General features: G+C 47.5%; 1 protein-coding gene across 2 annotated transcripts in view; it reads right to left on the reverse strand.

The window, feature by feature from the left end:
* Nucleotides 1-6,575: 6,575 nt before the first annotated feature.
* Nucleotides 6,576-19,132, reverse strand: part of LOC147736771 (uncharacterized) — a 112,637-nt gene continuing 100,080 nt past the window's right edge. For both annotated transcript variants that reach the window (XM_086953473.1, XM_086953474.1), the window contains 11 exons: nucleotides 17,428-17,550; nucleotides 16,238-16,471; nucleotides 15,915-16,070; nucleotides 14,673-14,858; nucleotides 13,268-13,381; nucleotides 12,260-12,382; nucleotides 11,070-11,303; nucleotides 10,747-10,902; nucleotides 9,505-9,690; nucleotides 8,100-8,213; nucleotides 6,576-6,967 (listed from right to left, as the gene is read on the reverse strand). In XM_086953473.1, the coding sequence (XP_086809599.1) occupies nucleotides 6,960-6,967; nucleotides 8,100-8,213; nucleotides 9,505-9,690; nucleotides 10,747-10,902; nucleotides 11,070-11,303; nucleotides 12,260-12,382; nucleotides 13,268-13,381; nucleotides 14,673-14,858; nucleotides 15,915-16,070; nucleotides 16,238-16,471; nucleotides 17,428-17,550 (1,634 nt within the window). In that variant the 3' untranslated portion in view covers nucleotides 6,576-6,959. The remainder of the gene's footprint in view (nucleotides 6,968-8,099; nucleotides 8,214-9,504; nucleotides 9,691-10,746; nucleotides 10,903-11,069; nucleotides 11,304-12,259; nucleotides 12,383-13,267; nucleotides 13,382-14,672; nucleotides 14,859-15,914; nucleotides 16,071-16,237; nucleotides 16,472-17,427; nucleotides 17,551-19,132) is intronic.

The following is a 19,132-nucleotide window of genomic DNA, read 5'->3' on the forward strand; positions in this document are numbered from 1 at the left end:
CTTCTCTTGCTTTTTTGTGCACCTCTCTTGCTTTTTTCTCCACCCCTCTTGCCTCTTTCTGCACTTGTCTTCCCTCTTTCTGTAACTCACTTGCCTCGTTCAGCACCTCTCTTTCCTCTTTCTGTACTTCTCTTGCCTCCTTCTACACCTCTCGCTTCTTTATGCACCTATGTTGGTTCTTTCTATACTTCTCTGGTTTCTTTCTGCACCTCTGTTATTCTTTCTGCACTTCTCTTGCCTCTTTCTGCACTTCTCTTGCTTCTTTCTGCACCCCTCTTGCCTCTTTCTGCACTCGTCTTCCATCTTTCTGCACCACTCTTATCTTTTTGTGCATCTCTCTTGCCTCTTTCTGCACTTCTTTTGCACCTCTGTTGCTTCATTCTGCACTTCTCTTGCTTCTTTCTGTATCTCTCCTGCTTCTTTTTGCACCCCTCTTGCACCATTCTTCCCTCTTTCTGGAGTTCTCTTGTCTCTTTATGCATCTCTTATTTGCTTCTTTCTGCACCACTCTTTCCTCTTTCTGTAGCTCACTTGCCTCTTTAAGCACCTCTCTTGCCTCTTTATGCACTTCTCTTACCTCTTTCTACAACTCTCTTGTCTCTTTATTCACCTCTGTTGGTTCTTTCTACACTTCCCCTGCTTCTTTCTGCACTTCTGTTGCCTCTTTCTGCACCGCTCTTGCTTCTTTCTGTATCCCTTTCCCTATTTCTACACCTCTCTTTCTTCTTTCTGTACTTCTTTCGCCTGTTTCTGTACCTCTCTTGCCTCTTTCTGCACCTCTGTTGCCTCTTTCTGTACTTCATTTTCTTCTTTCTGCATCCCTCCTGACTCTTTGTGTACCCCTCTTCCCTCTTTCTGCACTTCTCTTGCCTCTTTCTGCACCCCTCTTTCCTCTTTGTGCACCTCTCTTGTCTGTCTCTGCACCCCTCTTCCCTCTTTCTGCACTTCTCTTGCCTCTTTCTGCATTTCTTTCTTTTTTCTCCACCCCTTGCCTCTTTCTGTACTTGTCTTCCCTCTTTCTGTAACTCACTTGCCTTTTTCAGCACCTCTTTTCCTCTTTCTGTACTTCTCTTGCCTCCTTCTACACCTCTGTTATTCTTTCTGCACTTCTCTTGCCTCTTTCTGCACTTCTCTTGCTTCTTTCTGCACCCCTCATGCCTCTTTCTGCACTTGTCTTTCCTCTTTCTGCACCACTCTTATCTTTTTGTGCATCTCTCTTGCCTCTTTCTGGACTTCTGTTGCTTCTTTCGGCACCTCTGTTGCTTCATTCTGCACCTCTGTTGTTTCATTCTGCACTTCTCTTGCTTCTTTCTGTATCTCTCTTGCTTCTTTTTGCACCCCTCTTGCACCATTCTTCCCTCTTTCTGCAGTTCTCTTGCCTCTTTATGCATCTCTCTTGCTTCTTTCTGCTCTTCTCTTCCCTCTTTCTGCACTTCTCTTGCTTCTTTCTGCACTTCTGCTTCTTTCTGTATCCTTCTTGCCTCTTTATGCACTCCCTTTCCCTCTTTCTGCATTCCTTTTTCCTCTTTATGCACCTCTTGCCTCTTTCGGCACCTCTGATGCTTCTTTCTGTACTTCTTTTGTCTCTTTCCGTACCCCTCATGCCTCTCTCTGCACCTCTGTTGCTTCTTTATGAACTTCTCTTGCTTCTTCTGCACCTTTATTGCATCTTTCTGCACCCCTATTGCCACTTTCTGCACTTCTCTTCCCTCTTTCTGTAGCTCACTTGCCTCTTTAAGCACCTCTCTTGCCTCTTTGTGCACTTCTCTTACCTCTTTATACAACTCTCTTGTCTCTTTATGCACCTCTGTTGGTTCTTTCTATACTTCTCTTGCTTCTTTTTGCACTACTCTTGCCTCTTTCTGTATCCCTTTTCCCTATTTCTACACCTCTCTTCCTTCTTTCTGTACTTCCCTCGCCTGTTTCTGTACCTCTCTTGCCTCTTTCTGCACCTCTGTTGCCTCTTTCTGTACTTCATTTGCTTCTTTCTGCACCCCTCTTTCCTCTTTGTGCATCTCTCTTTTCTCTTCCTGTACCCCTCTTGCCTCTTTCTGCACTCCCTTTCCCTCTTTCTGTATTCTTTTCTCCTCTTTCTGCACCTTTCTTGCATCTTTCTGCACCCATGATTGTTGCTTTTTTCTGTACTTGTGTTGCTTCTTTCTGTACCTCTTTTGTTTCTTTTTGCACCCCTGTAACCTCTTTCTGCACCATTCTTCCCTCTTTCTGCATTATTCTTCCCTCTTTCTGCAATTTTCTTGCCTCTTTCTGCACCTCTCTTTCTTCCTTATGTACCTCTCATGCCTCTTTCTGCATCTCTCTTGCTTCTCTCTGAAGTTCTATTTCCTCTTTCTGTACCTCTCTTGCTTCTTTCTGTACTTCTGTTGCTTCTTTCTGCACTTCTATTGCTTCTTTCTGCACCCCTATTGCCTCTTTCTGCACTCCTCTTCACTCTTTCTATAACTTACTTGCCTCTTTCAGCACCTCTCTTTCCTCTTTCTGTACGTCTCTTGCCTCTTTCTACTCCTCTCGCTTCTTTATGCACCTATTTTGGTTCTTTCTGTAGTTCTCTGGCTTCTTTCTGTACTTCTCTTGCTGCTTTCTACAGCTCTCTTGCATCTTTCTGTACCCTTCTTGTCTCTTTCTGTACCGCTCTTCCCTATTTCTGCACCTCTGTTCCTTCTTTCTGCACCTCTCTTTCCTTTGTCAGTACTTCTCTTGCCTCTTTCTGCTCTCCTCTTGCTTCTTTCTGTACTTCTCTTGGTTCTTTCTGTACCTCTCTTGCTACTTTCTACACCCCTTGCGCCTCTGTCTGCACTTCTCTTGCCACTTTCTGCACCTCTAATGCTTCTTTCTGCACCCCTGTTGCCTCTTTCTGCACTCGTCTTCCCTCTTTCTGCACCACTCTATTCTTTTTGTGCATCTCTCTTGCCTCTTTCTGCACTTCTGTTGCCTCTTTCTGCACCTCTGTTGCTTTTTTCTGCACTTCTCTTGCTTCTTTCTGTACCTCTCTTGCCTCTTTCTGCACTCCCTTTCCCTCTTTCTGCATTCCTTTTCCCTCTTTCTGCACATCTCGCCTCTTTCTGCGCCTCTGGTACTTCTTTCTGCACTTCTCTTGCCTCTTTCTGTACCCCTCATGCCTCTTTCTGCACCTATGTAGTCTTTCTGAACTTCTCTTGCTTCTTTCTGCACATTTAGTGCTTCTTTCTGCACCCCTATTGCCTCTTTCTGCACCTCTCTTCCCTCTTTCTGTAGCTTTCTTGCCTCTTGATACACTTCTATTACCTCTTTCTACACCTCTCTTGTCTCTTTATGCACCTCTGTTGGTTCTTTCTACACTTCTCTTGCTTCTTCTGCAATTCTCTTGCTTCTTTCTGCAACACTCGTGCCACTTTCTGTACCTCTCTTGCCTCTTTTTGCATATCTCTTGCCTCTGTCTGCACTTATCTTGCCTATTTCTGCATTTCTGCTACTTCTTTCTATGCTTTTCTTGTCTCTTTTTGCATTTCTGTTTCTTTTTTCTGCACTCCTCTTGCCTCCTTTTGCACTTGTTTTCCCAGTTTCTGCACCTCTCTTGTCTCTTTGTGCATCTCTCTTCCGTCTTTCTGCACTTCTGTTGACTCTTTCAGCACCTCTGTTGCTTCTTTCTGCACTTCTCTTGTTTCTTTCTGCACTTCTGTACATCTTCTAGCACCTCTCCTGCTTCTTTCAGGACTTTTCTTACCTCTTCCTGTACTCCCCTTGCTTCTTTCGGCCCTTCTCTTGCCTCTTTCTGCACTTCTGTTGCTTCTTTCCGTACCTTTCTTTCTCTTTCTGCACCTCTTTACTTCTTTCTGTTCTTCTCTTGCCTATTTCTGCCCCTCTGTTACTTCTTTCTGTACTTCTCTTGGTTCTTTATGTACCCCGCTTCCCTCTTTCTGCACTCCCTTTGCCTCTTTCTGCACTCTTTCTGCACCTTACTTTCCTCTTTCTGCTTCTCTGTTGCCCCTCTTAGACACGGAGCCCTTCTTAGACACAGAGCCCCTCTTAGACACAGAGCTCTTCTTAGACACAGAGCCTTTCTTAGACACAGAGTCCTTTGTAGACACAAAGCCATTCTTAGACAAGGAGCCCCTCTTAGACACAGAGCCCTGCATAGAGACAGAGCCCCTCTTAGACACGACACAGAGCCCCTCTTAGACACAGAGCCCTTCTTAGACACAGAGCCCTTTTTAGGCACAGAGCCTTTCTTAGACACAGAGCCCTTCTTAGACACAGAACCCTTCTTAGACACAGAACCTTATTAGACACAGAGCCCTTCGTAGACACAGAGCCCTTCGTAGACACAGAGACCTTCGTAGACACAGAGCCCTTCGTCGACACAGAGCCCTTCGTAGACAAGGAGCTCTTCTTAGACACAGAGCCCCTTTTAGACACAGAGCCCTCCTTAGACACAGAGCCCTTATTAGGCAAAGAGCCCTTTTGAGACACAGACACAGAGCTCTTCTTAGACACAGAACCCTCTGCGACACAGAACCCCTCTTAGACACAGAGCTCTTCTTAGGCACAGAGCCCTTCTTAGGCAAAGAGCCCCTCTTAGAAACAGAGCCCTTCTTACACACAGAGCCCTTCTTAGGCAAAGAGCCCTTTTGAGACAGAGATACAGAGCCCTGCATAGACACAGAGCCCCTCTTAGACACAGAGCCCTCCTTAGACACAGAGCCCCTCTTATACACAGAGCCCTCCTTAGACGCAGAGCCCTTCTGAGACACAGAGCCCTCTGAGACACAGAGCCCTCTGAGACACAGAGCCCTTCGTAGACACAGAGCCCTTCGTAGACTAAGAGCTCTTCTTAGGCACAGAGCCCTCCTTAGGTAAAGAGCCGTTCTGAGACACAGAGCCCCTCTTAGACACAGAGCCCTCCTTAGACACAGAGCCCTTCTTAGGCAAAGAGCCCTTTTGAGACACAGATACAGAGCCCTTCTGAGACACAGAGCCCTCCTTAGACACAGAGCCCTCCTTAGACACAGAGCCCTCCTTAGACACAGAGCCCTTCTGAGACACAGAGCCCTCTGAGACACAGAGCCCTCTGAGGCACAGAGCCCCTCTTAGACACAGAGCCCTTCTGAGACACAGAGCCCTCCTTAGACAGAGAGCCCTTCTTAGGCAAAGAGCCCTTTTGAGACAAAGATACAGAGCCCTTCTGAGACACAGAGCCCTTCTTAGACACAGAGCCCTCCTTAGACACAGAGCCCTTCTGAGACACAGAGCCCTCCGAGACACAGAGCCCTTCATAGACACAGAGCCCTCCTTAGACACAGAGCCCTTCTGAGACACAGAGCCCTCCTTAGACACAGAGCCCTTCTGATACACAGAGCCCTCTGAGACACAGAGCCCTCTGAGACACAAAGCCCTTCAAAGATACAGAGCCCTCCTTAGACAAATAGCCCCTCTGAGGTACAGAGTCCTGTGTCTTCTTAGACACAGAGCTCTTCTTAGACACAGAGCTCTTCTTAGACACAGAGCCCTTCATAGACACAGAGCCCTTCATAGACACAGAGCCCTTCATAGACACAGAGCCCTCCTTAGACACAGAGCCCTCCTTAGATACAGAGCCCTTCGTAAACACAGAGCCCTGCATAGTCACAGAGCCCTGCATAGACACAGAACCCTGCATAGTCACAGAGCCCTGCATAGTCACAGAGCCCTCCTTAGACACAGAGCCCTCCTTAGACACAGAGCCCTTCTTAGACACAGGGCCCTCCTTAGACACAGAGCCCTTCATAGACACAGAGCCCTTCATAGACACAGAGCCCTCCTTAGACACAGAGCCCTCCTTAGACACAGAGCCCTTCGTAAACACAGAGCCCTGCATAGTCACAGAGCCCTGCATAGACACAGAACCCTGCATAGTCACAGAGCCCTGCATAGTCACAGAGCCCTCCTTAGACACAGAGCCCTCCTTAGACACAGAGCCCTTCTTAGACACAGAGCCCTTCTTAGACACAGAGCCCTTCTTAGACACAGGGCCCTCCTTAGACACAGAGCCCTTCGTAGACACAGAGCCCTTCGTAGACACAGAGCCCTTCGTAGACACAGAGCCCTTCGTAGACACAGAGCCCTTCGTAAACACAGAGCCCTTCTTTGACAAAAAATCCTTCAAAGACAACATTCAATCTTAAAAACCAAAAGGCTCTTACCACACTTCTCGAGTATCTAGCCACAGCATCGCGAGCCCTGCTAAGATACACAATTCTTGCTGCCTAGACACCTTGGTTTATTTCTTGAGGACAAGAGATACTTAACCCCCAACAGCTGTTTTGCAGCTTGCACCTCATTATAGAGTACCCAGTTGTACATAACTGCCATGTATTGGTTGGTTGGGCCAGACACACCATCCTCCTTGGATGAAAAACCTGGGCTTTGACAATAAGCATGCGAAGGGTGACTCCATATCTGAAGGACAAGAACCCACACACGTGGACGCTTTCCTCAGCCTATGCACTTCCGCTGGGTTAGGTCCTGTGGGAAGCAGGCCAAAGACCATGCTCCCTTAAATCTTCCATTCTTCTTTTGTTCACATTTTAAAACTGTCCACGTCCATGAGAAATCATTATTTATTTACATCAGCTGCAACACCTGTGTGTAAGAAGCAAAGACCATGTTTATGCATTTTGAAGCCTTGAGCCCTGAAATGAGCACAAACCTCCCTTCTGGTCCCATCATGGTTCCTGCAGGATGAAGATTAAAGCTGTGCGCGAGTATATCCTTGTGTCCTGCTGATCACACTAACAGCAAAACAGAGGTTATTCTCTTGATGGCAAGACTTGCAAATCTTCAAATAGGGTTTGAAAAGGAGCGATACAAGAATGGTAGTCTTCTGTGTGACCTATTTCAGAAACAGTCAAACATCCTGCGTCACCATTCCTGGTCCTCACGCGCTCCATGGGGGTCCTTGTTCTTCTCCAGTCACCGCTCCGACTTCACAGCCCTTGAACGGAAGAATGAAGAAAGCTGATCAGCGCATTGCATGCTTTATGTCAACACTCCATCGGTTCACGTGTGACGGGATGCAATTCCGAGTCTAACGACTAGGGGGCAGCTCTACAAGAAACAAACAGCGGCGCGATACTGCAAGTCATTTTGCTGTGCCGTGCTGCGTTACTTTCGAAGCACAGGGATGCGACATATTTACAACATGTTGCATCTCTGTGCTTCCCACTGCGCTGGTGCAAAAACTGCTGCAATGCGCCGTCACAGGCACCCTTGAACCATGGCGCAAGCATGCCTGCGTCATGGGAGGATTGTTTCTGTGCAGGAAGGGGCACCTTCCTGCACAAAAACAATCAATTGAGGTGGTTTCCTCTTTCAATACATGCTGTAGAATGCAGCACGCTTTGAAAGAGGAAAAAACAAGGAGAAATTAAAATAATTCTCCTCGTTGTGCCTCGCCACGCCTCCCCTGGGGAGGCATAGCATTGACAAGCATTTCCAGATTAACGATTGCTCATAAAACTGGAAATGTGTCTGGGTCCATGGGTGCTGCGAGGGAACACCCACCGCAACACCTATGGAACGCCTCGTCCACGCAAACTGCTGCGTGTTAAGGGGCTGTATTTACATGGAGAGGAAAAGTCACACAGGTTGGCTTTTCCTCTCCTTGTAAGTATGGAGAAGTGAAATGTGCCGCCAGGACGTCACAAAAGTGACACAATGGTGGCGCACGGGGCTTGTAAATCTACCCCTTGAGATCTACATTATGCACAACCAGTGGCTCCATAATTACGATTCATGCAGACAAATAACGTTTAATGTAGGGGTTACTGCACCAATTTCATCATTTTCTATCATTGCGAATAGTGGCAATCCTATTACTCAACTGACTGAGTGAAATACGCACTTGTGATCCGTAAATCAAGCACTGATGTATACAGGGTAACGGTTACCTTTCAACCTCATTCCACTCATGTGAATCGGATCTAAAGAGCTTGCATTGTCGCCACAGAGTCCATCAGACCATTTGTTCCAGTCACTTAACACTGTGTGGCTCCAGCCTCCTTAGTAACATTTAGACCCCACACACAGGCAGGCACACAAACACACATTTACACACCTCTACTCACCTTTGGCACGCCTACATTCATATCCGTTAGCGCGGTCCACACACTCGGCTCCATGTTGGCATGGCGTGCTGGCACACTCGTCTATATCTACCTGACACCTGGAGCCGGCGAACCCTGTGGGAGGAGCAGAGGTCAAATGTGAAGTCAACACAGTCAGCCCTTTGGGTACAGAACAAATGACCACTTCTAAAACCAGCTGACAGTCCCAAGTGAAGGTCAGCCAGGGGAATAAAGGCTGTTGAACAGGGTATTCACCTAGAACTAGCTTCCCTCCTTGTTCTACTCTGTCTTCCTTGCCTCTTGTCGAAAGGTTGTGTGAGGTGCCCAACTTCCCATGAGCTACACACAACTCAGTTGTCTCGAGTGTGTACAAGACAACATCAACTGTTTTTAGTATTATGTTTTCTCAACACTATTGTAGCATGTCACAAGGAATGCAGACCTTTGTGAAGTCTTTCAGATCCCTGCCCAATCGGATTCATTATTTCTAATGTGTGGCAAAGAATGGTTGGACAGTCTGTGGCCTTTGACCACAGAGAGCTGTCGAGTGGTGGATTTGGGGTACAAGCAGCTTTACTTTCAAGGAACAGAGGCTCAGGGGGCGGGACTCTGTGGTCTCAGAATGGTCTTACCAGTGGTAAGTATTGACTGTGCACTTAAGTCATTGCTGAACTGATAAAAATGGGGCACTTTCAGGCCACCTCATGCAGACTGTTTAGTAACCACAGAAACTGCATCTGTGTAACAAATACCTTCTCTAGAGATCTGTGGCCAAGCAGACGTTTGTTTGATGTTCAGAGGTCTCAGCTAGCAGAATAGGAGCACGTGTTCTTAAGAGTGAATGTGTCAATGTTCGGGTAAAATGTAAGGCTGTGGTCAATGGCAGCTGTTTTGAGGTTCATCTGGTCAGCAGAGCCGAGGATCAGCATTGAGGGTTAAAGCTGTGCGTGAGAGCCTTGTATGTGCTGTGCCCACTCCAGAAGCCAAATTGGTGTTGATCCAGGAGATAGAAATTCTCGAAGTCTCCAATGCAGTCGAGTGTGGTTGCAATCTACAGAATGTCATAGAGACGAGCAGCGTTGTCTGCTGAGAGTCTTGAGAAACCGGAGCTCCCTAGCAGACACTATATCCTACCTGACATGCAGATGCAGGCAAAGTCTCCAATGCAGTCGAGCGTGCTTACAATCTACAGAGTGTCATAGTAGATGAGCAGCGTCGTCTGCTGAGAGTCTAGAGACACTGGCGCTCCCTAGCAGACACTATATCCTACCGGACATGCAGATGCCGGCGAAGTCTCCAATGCAGTCAAGTGTGCTTGCAATCTACAGAATGTCATAGAGATGAGCAGCATTGTCTGTTGAGAGTCTTGAGACACTGGCACTCCCTAGCAGACACTATATCCTACCTGACATGCAGATGCAGGTGAACCCTCCAATGCGGTCCAAGCAGAAGGCGTTATTCTGACACGGCATGGACAGGCACTCGTTAATGTCGGTCTCACAGCGGTGACCCGTGTACCCCTTTCCACATTGGCACTGGAAGGAGCCCTGTGTGTTTACACACTTTCCAAAGGGCTCACAGAGATTGACACCTAGAAACAAGGAGAAAAGTCCACCTGCTGAAAGAGGCAGCAACTTCTTTCATCACTACAACTGAAACAATTGCACCCTCCAGGGAATGACCGCCTGGCCTCTTAAACTAATCTCTGAGCACTCACCTGGACATGGCAGGGTCATTCTGGAGGGCCTTTAACTGATTAGCTAGCAGTCTCTGACCCACATATGAGACTCACAAGGGATGGGGACCTGGTAGGTCAAGATCTGGTGCCTACGATTCGCTATACAATTTACAGATGAAGGATTACCTACAGGAATCGAGTTAATAACTCAAATCATACCTCCACACTCTATGATGCTGTTTAAAACGCACACAAGGTATGTTGGCATCTTCCCAATCTGCGCCACTCCTCAGCCGTTCTCCGGCTCAACACTATGAAGGACACGATTCTGGAAACCCAAACACAGCCGATGTTACTGGTGTACATCTGCTCTCCTGAAGGATGTCTCTAGAGGAGAGCAGCGCTCTTGCACTGGACGGGGCTTCAATCCTACAACATCACCACTCCACAGCAGATAAAATACAGTACTGTGGACACCACAGCTGCAAGAGCTTCCAACAAACCTGCACTGCTCTAATGAGAGACTGGCCAGCTAAAGGTATCCTAGTCCACAACTGAGCTACCAACCTTCCAGAATGAATGCACCTCTACCTTCAACCTCAAGAGCATTCTTCTCACTGATGGACGCTGCTACATAAAGTTAGTGAGACTCTGGTGCTAAGGCATGCATGGATGGATGAGGCCGGTTATTCTGCACTTTAGGGTCAGCAAGGCCAGGGCCGAAGACAACTCAAAGATGTAAAACAAGCAGATCAATTCCCATAACTTTCTGCTTCAAGAGCCATGGCAAGAACTCAAGCTGTCCCTACACTATGGGTTTCACTTACCAACTAAATGTAATTAATACTTCAGATAGGAGTACGAAGATCAACACAAATCCATACTTCTCATTAGAATTACCTTTTTTGCACGACATAACCCGGAGCCAGCCCAGGGAGAGCTGCTCCGAGGGTGACCACCTTAACTTACCTATGGAGCACTCATCAAAATCCTGGTCACAAGCACCGCCAGTGAGGCCAGGAGGGCAGGAGCAGATGAGACGTCCGTTCACTGGGTTGGTGTCACACATTTCATTTTTGTGGCATGGGTTACTGATGCATTGATCGTCCAGGTGGCAAAGCAGACCTGGAAGATTGAAAAAATAAAAGCTCATAACTGAAGTAGTATAAAATCCATCATAGCTCTAGAGGCCGGCCACAAATCCACCTGCTAGGAGAGTGATCTAAGAAAAGAGACATTTTTCTATGATTAGCTCCCGGAGGCTCCCAGAGTCTCCCCGAGGCTCTACTCACCAGTCTTCCCCATTGGACACTCGCAGTAGAAAGAAGCCACTCTGTCATGGCAGGTGGCCCCATTGAAACAAACGGCATTTGCACAGTCATCAATGTTCTCACTGCAGCTACTGCCAGTCCAGCCATTCACACAGACGCAGGTGTGGCCTCCGTGGGTATTGTGACAGGTCCCACCGTTGTGGCACTGATTGGGCTGCAGGCGGCATTCGTCCACATCTTCTGTGCAGAACTGACCTAATAGTTATGAGAATGAAGGAACGAGAAGGTTAAAGTCAAATATAAATCTAACCATCATCTAGAAGTGAAACTCTATTCACAATCTCCAACCTGTGTGTTTACCCAATAAATGAAGAGGTGGCACAGCGTTCCTGTAGAATTCAGGACTTGGAATACTTGTTACGCCTTGCACGGTAGGGAATGTGAAATCTAGAGCACCAGAGCGTTTAACCCGTTCCGTGCTAGGCATGGAACCACTCCGTCACGAGCGACGGGCGCGCTGTGCTCATGAAGAAGTGGTACCGTCACGCTGCTGCCGCTCCGCCCACGCGGCATCAATACCCCACAGGTGAATTAATGAGCGGGCGGGCCGTGACAGAACCACTCCGTCATGAGCACAGCGCGCCCCTGGCTCATGACGGAGTCGTTCCATCACAAGCATGGCGGTGCCGCTCGACCCTCCTCCCCCCCAGCACCAGGGCGGAATTACTGCCGCGGCCAAGGGGTTAAGCAGCGCTTCGAGGAGCTTCACAGTAAGTTGAGGGACCAGACCTCCCTAAAAGTCTCAATATTACTGAGGCGTCCTCGTTCTTAACCTTCTGAATAAGACATGGAAACACCCTCCCTTTCTGTGAAACGGACTCCATCGTGCTGTGCCAGTCTGGCTCACAGCTCTCCCTTGAGCGACCATCAATCTCATGTGGCAGCCCCCTGAAAGGGAAGCTTCTTCTCAAATCAGGTTCACTGCAGGTTCTTGGACAGTGTATCCATTTCATGTCACCCTACTCCTGCACAACGCTATAGGAAGGTTTTCATAGCATGAAAAAGCAAGCTCCAATGCTTCCACCATGATGGGTGGGGGGGCAAGGCTTTCAGAACCAGGACAAGTCATCAGCAGTTCCTGGTGCTGTGGGTAAAGAAGAGGGGGCAGGGGCTAACCAACAAGGACTCCTCTCCCTTTGAATCCTTCTTACCAGTCCACTCCGGAGCACACCGGCAGCTGTAGGTGTTCACCCCGTCCACACAAATCCCTCCGTTCCTACACTTATGGCCTGGACAGTCATCAACGTTGATCTCGCAATTCTGACCACCGAACCCTGAGCAGCACAAAAGAGGAAAGCATGTTAGAAAGTGGTAGTAAAGTAAATATCCCAAAGTTATGTCTGATCACAATCCTTTAATGAAAGAAAGAAATATCAAGCTAGAATCCTCACAGACACGATGGACATTTCATAGGGCTCTATTAAGTGAAGAAGAGAACATACAGCACTTTGAGGAGTGGATTCCTAGGTTCATTGGAGAGAATTTAGGAAGTACCAATATAAGCATAGTATGGGATACATTAAAAGCCGGGGTCAGAGGAGAAACTTCTAAGTATGGCTGGGAGGCACAAAGGAAGGATACAATCTTGTCACAAACCCTGTATGAGGTATTAGGTTAGGCAGACGCCAAATTAATTAAGGTATTGTCCGAAGGGGGAGAATCGGAGACAGCCCAATCAAAGATTATTATTGCTAAATCTGCCATTACTGAGATATCTATCAATTGACTGGGAAGTATATGGCATGGCGGAGCAGGGTTAATGAGAATAGTGAGCGGGGGGGTCACCTACTTGCTGTACGCACTAGGGAGAAAATAGGGCAAACTCGGATCAGTGAAATTAGAGACCCTAGCTTAGATATGGTAAGTGAGCCTGAAGTCAACCTTACCGCATTTCAAAAATGTTATCACAGATTATATACTGAGGATTTTCAAGATAGTGATCAAGAAGTTGATTATTATTGAAAGGGGCACATTTTTGTTACCTTTCAACCTCATTCCACTCATGTGAATCGGATCTAAAGAGCTTGCATTGTCGCCACAGAGTCCATCAGACCATTTGTTCCAGTCACTTAACACTGTGTGGCTCCAGCCTCCTTAGTAACATTTAGACCCCACACACAGGCAGGCACACAAACACACATTTACACACCTCTACTCACCTTTGGCACGCCTACATTCATATCCGTTAGCGCGGTCCACACACTCGGCTCCATGTTGGCATGGCGTGCTGGCACACTCGTCTATATCTACCTGACACCTGGAGCCGGCGAACCCTGTGGGAGGAGCAGAGGTCAAATGTGAAGTCAACACAGTCAGCCCTTTGGGTACAGAACAAATGACCACTTCTAAAACCAGCTGACAGTCCCAAGTGAAGGACAGCCAGGGGAATAAAGGCTGATGAACAGGGTATTCACCTAGAACTAGCTTCCCTCCTTGTTCTACTCTGTCTTCCTTGCCTCTTGTTGAAAGGTTGTGTGAGGTGCCCAACTGCCCATGAGCTACACACAACTCAGTTGTCTCGAGTGTGTACAAGACAACATCAACTGTTTTTAGTATTATGTTTTCTCAACACTATTGTAGCATGTCACAAGGAATGCAGACCTTTGTGAAGTCTTTCAGATCCCTGCCCAATCGGATTCATTATTTCTAATGTGTGGCAAAGAATGGTTGGACAGTCTGTGGCCTTTGACCACAGAGAGCTGTCGAGTGGTGGATTTGGGGTACAAGCAGCTTTACTTTCAAGGAACAGAGGCTCAGGCGGCGGGACTCTGTGGTCTCAGAATGGTCTTACCAGTGGTAAGTATTGACTGTGCACTTAAGTCATTGCTGAACTGATAAAAATGGGGCACTTTCAGGCCACCTCATGCAGACTGTTTAGTAACCACAGAAACTGCATCTGTGTAACAAATACCTTCTCTAGAGATCTGTGGCCAAGCAGACGTTTGTTTGATGTTCAGAGGTCTCAGCTAGCAGAATAGGAGCACGTGTTCTTAAGAGTGAATGTGTCAATGTTCGGGTAAAATGTAAGGCTGTGGTCAATGGCAGCTGTTTTGAGGTTCATCTGGTCAGCAGAGCCGAGGATCAGCATTGAGGGTTAAAGCTGTGCGTGAGAGCCTTGTATGTGCTGTGCCCACTCCAGAAGCCAAATTGGTGTTGATCCAGGAGATAGAAATTCTCGAAGTCTCCAATGCAGTCGAGTGTGGTTGCAATCTACAGAATGTCATAGAGATGAGCAGCGTTGTCTGCTGAGAGTCTTGAGAAACCGGAGCTCCCTAGCAGACACTATATCCTACCTGACATGCAGATGCAGGCAAAGTCTCCAATGCAGTCGAGCGTGCTTACAATCTACAGAGTGTCATAGTAGATGAGCAGCGTCGTCTGCTGAGAGTCTAGAGACACTGGCGCTCCCTAGCAGACACTATATCCTACCGGACATGCAGATGCCGGCGAAGTCTCCAATGCAGTCAAGTGTGCTTGCAATCTACAGAATGTCATAGAGATGAGCAGCATTGTCTGTTGAGAGTCTTGAGACACTGGCACTCCCTAGCAGACACTATATCCTACCTGACATGCAGATGCAGGTGAACCCTCCAATGCGGTCCAAGCAGAAGGCGTTATTCTGACACGGCATGGACAGGCACTCGTTAATGTCGGTCTCACAGCGGTGACCCGTGTACCCCTTTCCACATTGGCACTGGAAGGAGCCCTGTGTGTTTACACACTTTCCAAAGTGCTCACAGGGATTGACACCTAGAAACAAGGAGAAAAGTCCACCTGCTGAAAGAGGCAGCAACTTCTTTCATCACTACAACTGAAACAATTGCACCCTCCAGGGAATGACCGCCTGGCCTCTTAAACTAATCTCTGAGCACTCACCTGGACATGGCAGGGTCATTCTGGAGGGCCTTTAACTGATTAGCTAGCAGTCTCTGACCCACATATGAGACTCACAAGGGATGGGGACCTGGTAGGTCAAGATCTGGTGCCTACGATTCGCTATACAATTTACAGATGAAGGATTACCTACAGGAATCGAGTTAATAACTCAAATCATACCTCCACACTCTATGATGCTGTTTAAAACGCACACAAGGTATGTTGGCATCTTCCCAATCTGCGCCACTCCTCAGCCGTTCTCCGGCTCAACACTATGAAGGACACGATTCTGGAAACCCAAACACAGCCGATGTTACTGGTGTACATCTGCTCTTCTGAAGGATGTCTCTAGAGGAGAGCAGCGCTCTTGCACTGGACGGGGCTTCAATCCTACAACATCACCACTCCACAGCAGATAAAATACAGTACTGTGGACACCACAGCTGCAAGAGCTTCCAACAAACCTGCACTGCTCTAATGAGAGACTGGCCAGCTAAAGGTATCCTAGTCCACAACTGAGCTACCAACCTTCCAGAATGAATGCACCTCTACCTTCAACCTCAAGAGCATTCTTCTCACTGATGGACGCTGCTACATAAAGTTAGTGAGACTCTGGTGCTAAGGCATGCATGGATGGATGAGGCCGGTTATTCTGCACTTTAGGGTCAGCAAGGCCAGGGCCGAAGACAACTCAAAGATGTAAAACAAGCAGATCAATTCCCATAACTTTCTGCTTCAAGAGCCATGGCAAGAACTCAAGCTGTCCCTACACTATGGGTTTCACTTACCAACTAAATGTAATTAATACTTCAGATAGGAGTACGAAGATCAACACAAATCCATACTTCTCATTAGAATTACCTTTTTTGCACGACATAACCCGGAGCCAGCCCAGGGAGAGCTGCTCCGAGGGTGACCACCTTAACTTACCTATGGAGCACTCATCAAAATCCTGGTCACAAGCACCGCCAGTGAGGCCAGGAGGGCAGGAGCAGATGAGACGTCCGTTCACTGGGTTGGTGTCACACATTTCATTTTTGTGGCATGGGTTACTGATGCATTGATCGTCCAGGTGGCAAAGCAGACCTGGAAGATTGAAAAAATAAAAGCTCATAACTGAAGTAGTATAAAATCCATCATAGCTCTAGAGGCCGGCCACAAATCCACCTGCTAGGAGAGTGATCTAAGAAAAGAGACATTTTTCTATGATTAGCTCCCGGAGGCTCCCAGAGTCTCCCCGAGGCTCTACTCACCAGTCTTCCCCATTGGACACTCGCAGTAGAAAGAAGCCACTCTGTCATGGCAGGTGGCCCCATTGAAACAAACGGCATTTGCACAGTCATCAATGTTCTCACTGCAGCTACTGCCAGTCCAGCCATTCACACAGACGCAGGTGTGGCCTCCGTGGGTATTGTGACAGGTCCCACCGTTGTGGCACTGATTGGGCTGCAGGCGGCATTCGTCCACATCTTCTGTGCAGAACTGACCTAATAGTTATGAGAATGAAGGAACGAGAAGGTTAAAGTCAAATATAAATCTAACCATCATCTAGAAGTGAAACTCTATTCACAATCTCCAACCTGTGTGTTTACCCAATAAATGAAGAGGTGGCACAGCGTTCCTGTAGAATTCAGGACTTGGAATACTTGTTACGCCTTGCACGGTAGGGAATGTGAAATCTAGAGCACCAGAGCGTTTAACCCGTTCCGTGCTAGGCATGGAACCACTCCGTCACGAGCGACGGGCGCGCTGTGCTCATGAAGAAGTGGTACCGTCACGCTGCTGCCGCTCCGCCCACGCGGCATCAATACCCCACAGGTGAATTAATGAGCGGGCGGGCCGTGACAGAACCACTCCGTCATGAGCACAGCGCGCCCCTGGCTCATGACGGAGTCGTTCCATCACAAGCATGGCGGTGCCGCTCGACCCTCCTCCCCCCCAGCACCAGGGCGGAATTACTGCCGCGGCCAAGGGGTTAAGCAGCGCTTCGAGGAGCTTCACAGTAAGTTGAGGGACCAGACCTCCCTAAAAGTCTCAATATTACTGAGGCGTCCTCGTTCTTAACCTTCTGAATAAGACATGGAAACACCCTCCCTTTCTGTGAAACGGACTCCATCGTGCTGTGCCAGTCTGGCTCACAGCTCTCCCTTGAGCGACCATCAATCTCATGTGGCAGCCCCCTGAAAGGGAAGCTTCTTCTCAAATCAGGTTCACTGCAGGTTCTTGGACAGTGTATCCATTTCATGTCACCCTACTCCTGCACAACGCTATAGGAAGGTTTTCATAGCATGAAAAAGCAAGCTCCAATGCTTCCACCATGATGGGTGGGGGGGCAAGGCTTTCAGAACCAGGACAAGTCATCAGCAGTTCCTGGTGCTGTGGGTAAAGAAGAGGGGGCAGGGGCTAACCAACAAGGACTCCTCTCCCTTTGAATCCTTCTTACCAGTCCACTCCGGAGCACACCGGCAGCTGTAGGTGTTCACCCCGTCCACACAAATCCCTCCGTTCCTACACTTATGGCCTGGACAGTCATCAACGTTGATCTCGCAATTCTGACCACCGAACCCTGAGCAGCACAAAAGAGGAAAGCATGTTAGAAAGTGGTAGTAAAGTAAATATCCCAAAGTTATGTCTGATCACAATCCTTTAATGAAAGAAATAAATATCAAGCTAGAATCCTCACAGACACGATGGACATTTCATAGGGCTCTATTAAGTGAAGAAGAGAACATACAGCACTTTGAGGAGTGGATTCCTAGGTTCATTGGAGAGAATTTAGGAAGTACCAATATAAGCATAGTATGGGATACATTAAAAGCCGGGGTCAGAGGAGAAACTTCTAAGTATGGCTGGGAGGCACAAAGGAAGGATACAATCTTGTCACAAACCCTGTATGAGGTATTAGGTTAGGCAGACGCCAAATTAATTAAGGTATTGTCCGAAGGGGGAGAATCGGAGACAGCCCAATCAAAGATTATTATTGCTAAATCTGCCATTACTGAGATATCTATCAATTGACTGGGAAGTATATGGCATGGCGGAGCAGGGTTAATGAGAATAGTGAGCGGGGGGGTCACCTACTTGCTGTACGCACTAGGGAGAAAATAGGGCAAACTCGGATCAGTGAAATTAGAGACCCTAGCTTAGATATGGTAAGTGAGCCTGAAGTCAACCTTACCGCATTTCAAAAATGTTATCACAGATTATATACTGAGGATTTTCAAGATAGTGATCAAGAAGTTGATTATTATTGAAAGGGGCACATTTTTGATCAGGTATCCCCTGAAGAGAAAGATAGCTTAGGTGCCCCATTTACAAGTTAGGAAGAAACTTGAAATAAACAGGATACACAAATATTCCCCCTTGGCTGATAATGATCTATTGCCTGAAACTTTTCAAGATGGATATATGAAAATATGGATGGACAAGGGCGTAAGGTTTATTGGTATTCTCAGGGAGGACAATAAAACGCGCTCTGAAGCAATTAGGAGGAAATTCGGGATAGGAAAAATAAAATTCTTCAAATATTCACAAGTGAGGGATTATTTATCTAAGAAGGCAATTAGCTATCATAGAGTTCCTTTACTGGATGCGGTAATAGGGGCTCTATCACAAATATCAACATTTTCTAAATTACTTAATATTATAGTGGGGATGACCTCATGAAACTCACTAGTCGCTGGCAGGATTTGCTGCAAGCAGGGGTAGGGGAATGCGAGGATTCTTTATGGCTAAGTCAGACTGCATTTTTATCTGCAAATCTGCAAGTACAATGCTTTAAAACCTGGCTTAATTTGTACATCACCCCAGCACAGATCTTTAAATGGGGATGCTCTACTGCTATACACTGTTCTCGTTGCGGATATCTTGCCGCTGATAGTATACATATGTTCACAACCTGCCTCCGATTAACATCTTTGGTTGCTGAGGTGGGTATCTATATCAAGCTTATGCTGGGGTTTGAGGTGGCTCTCACGCCGCAAGTAATTGTGTTGGGGGTAAGCAACCAAGCAACGACTGAACCAAACCGCGCTCTGCTTTTCGCAGCTATGGCAGTGTTCAGGCTATGCCTGGCTAGAGTTTGGTTAGATAGAGAACCTTCATCCGTACACGGTTGGCTGGGGTAATTGCTAGCTAACTACCGTTGG

Source organism: Lissotriton vulgaris, chromosome 1_2 (genome assembly GCF_964263255.1).
Source record: "Lissotriton vulgaris chromosome 1_2, aLisVul1.2, whole genome shotgun sequence".
Taxonomy (NCBI): domain Eukaryota; kingdom Metazoa; phylum Chordata; class Amphibia; order Caudata; family Salamandridae; genus Lissotriton; species Lissotriton vulgaris.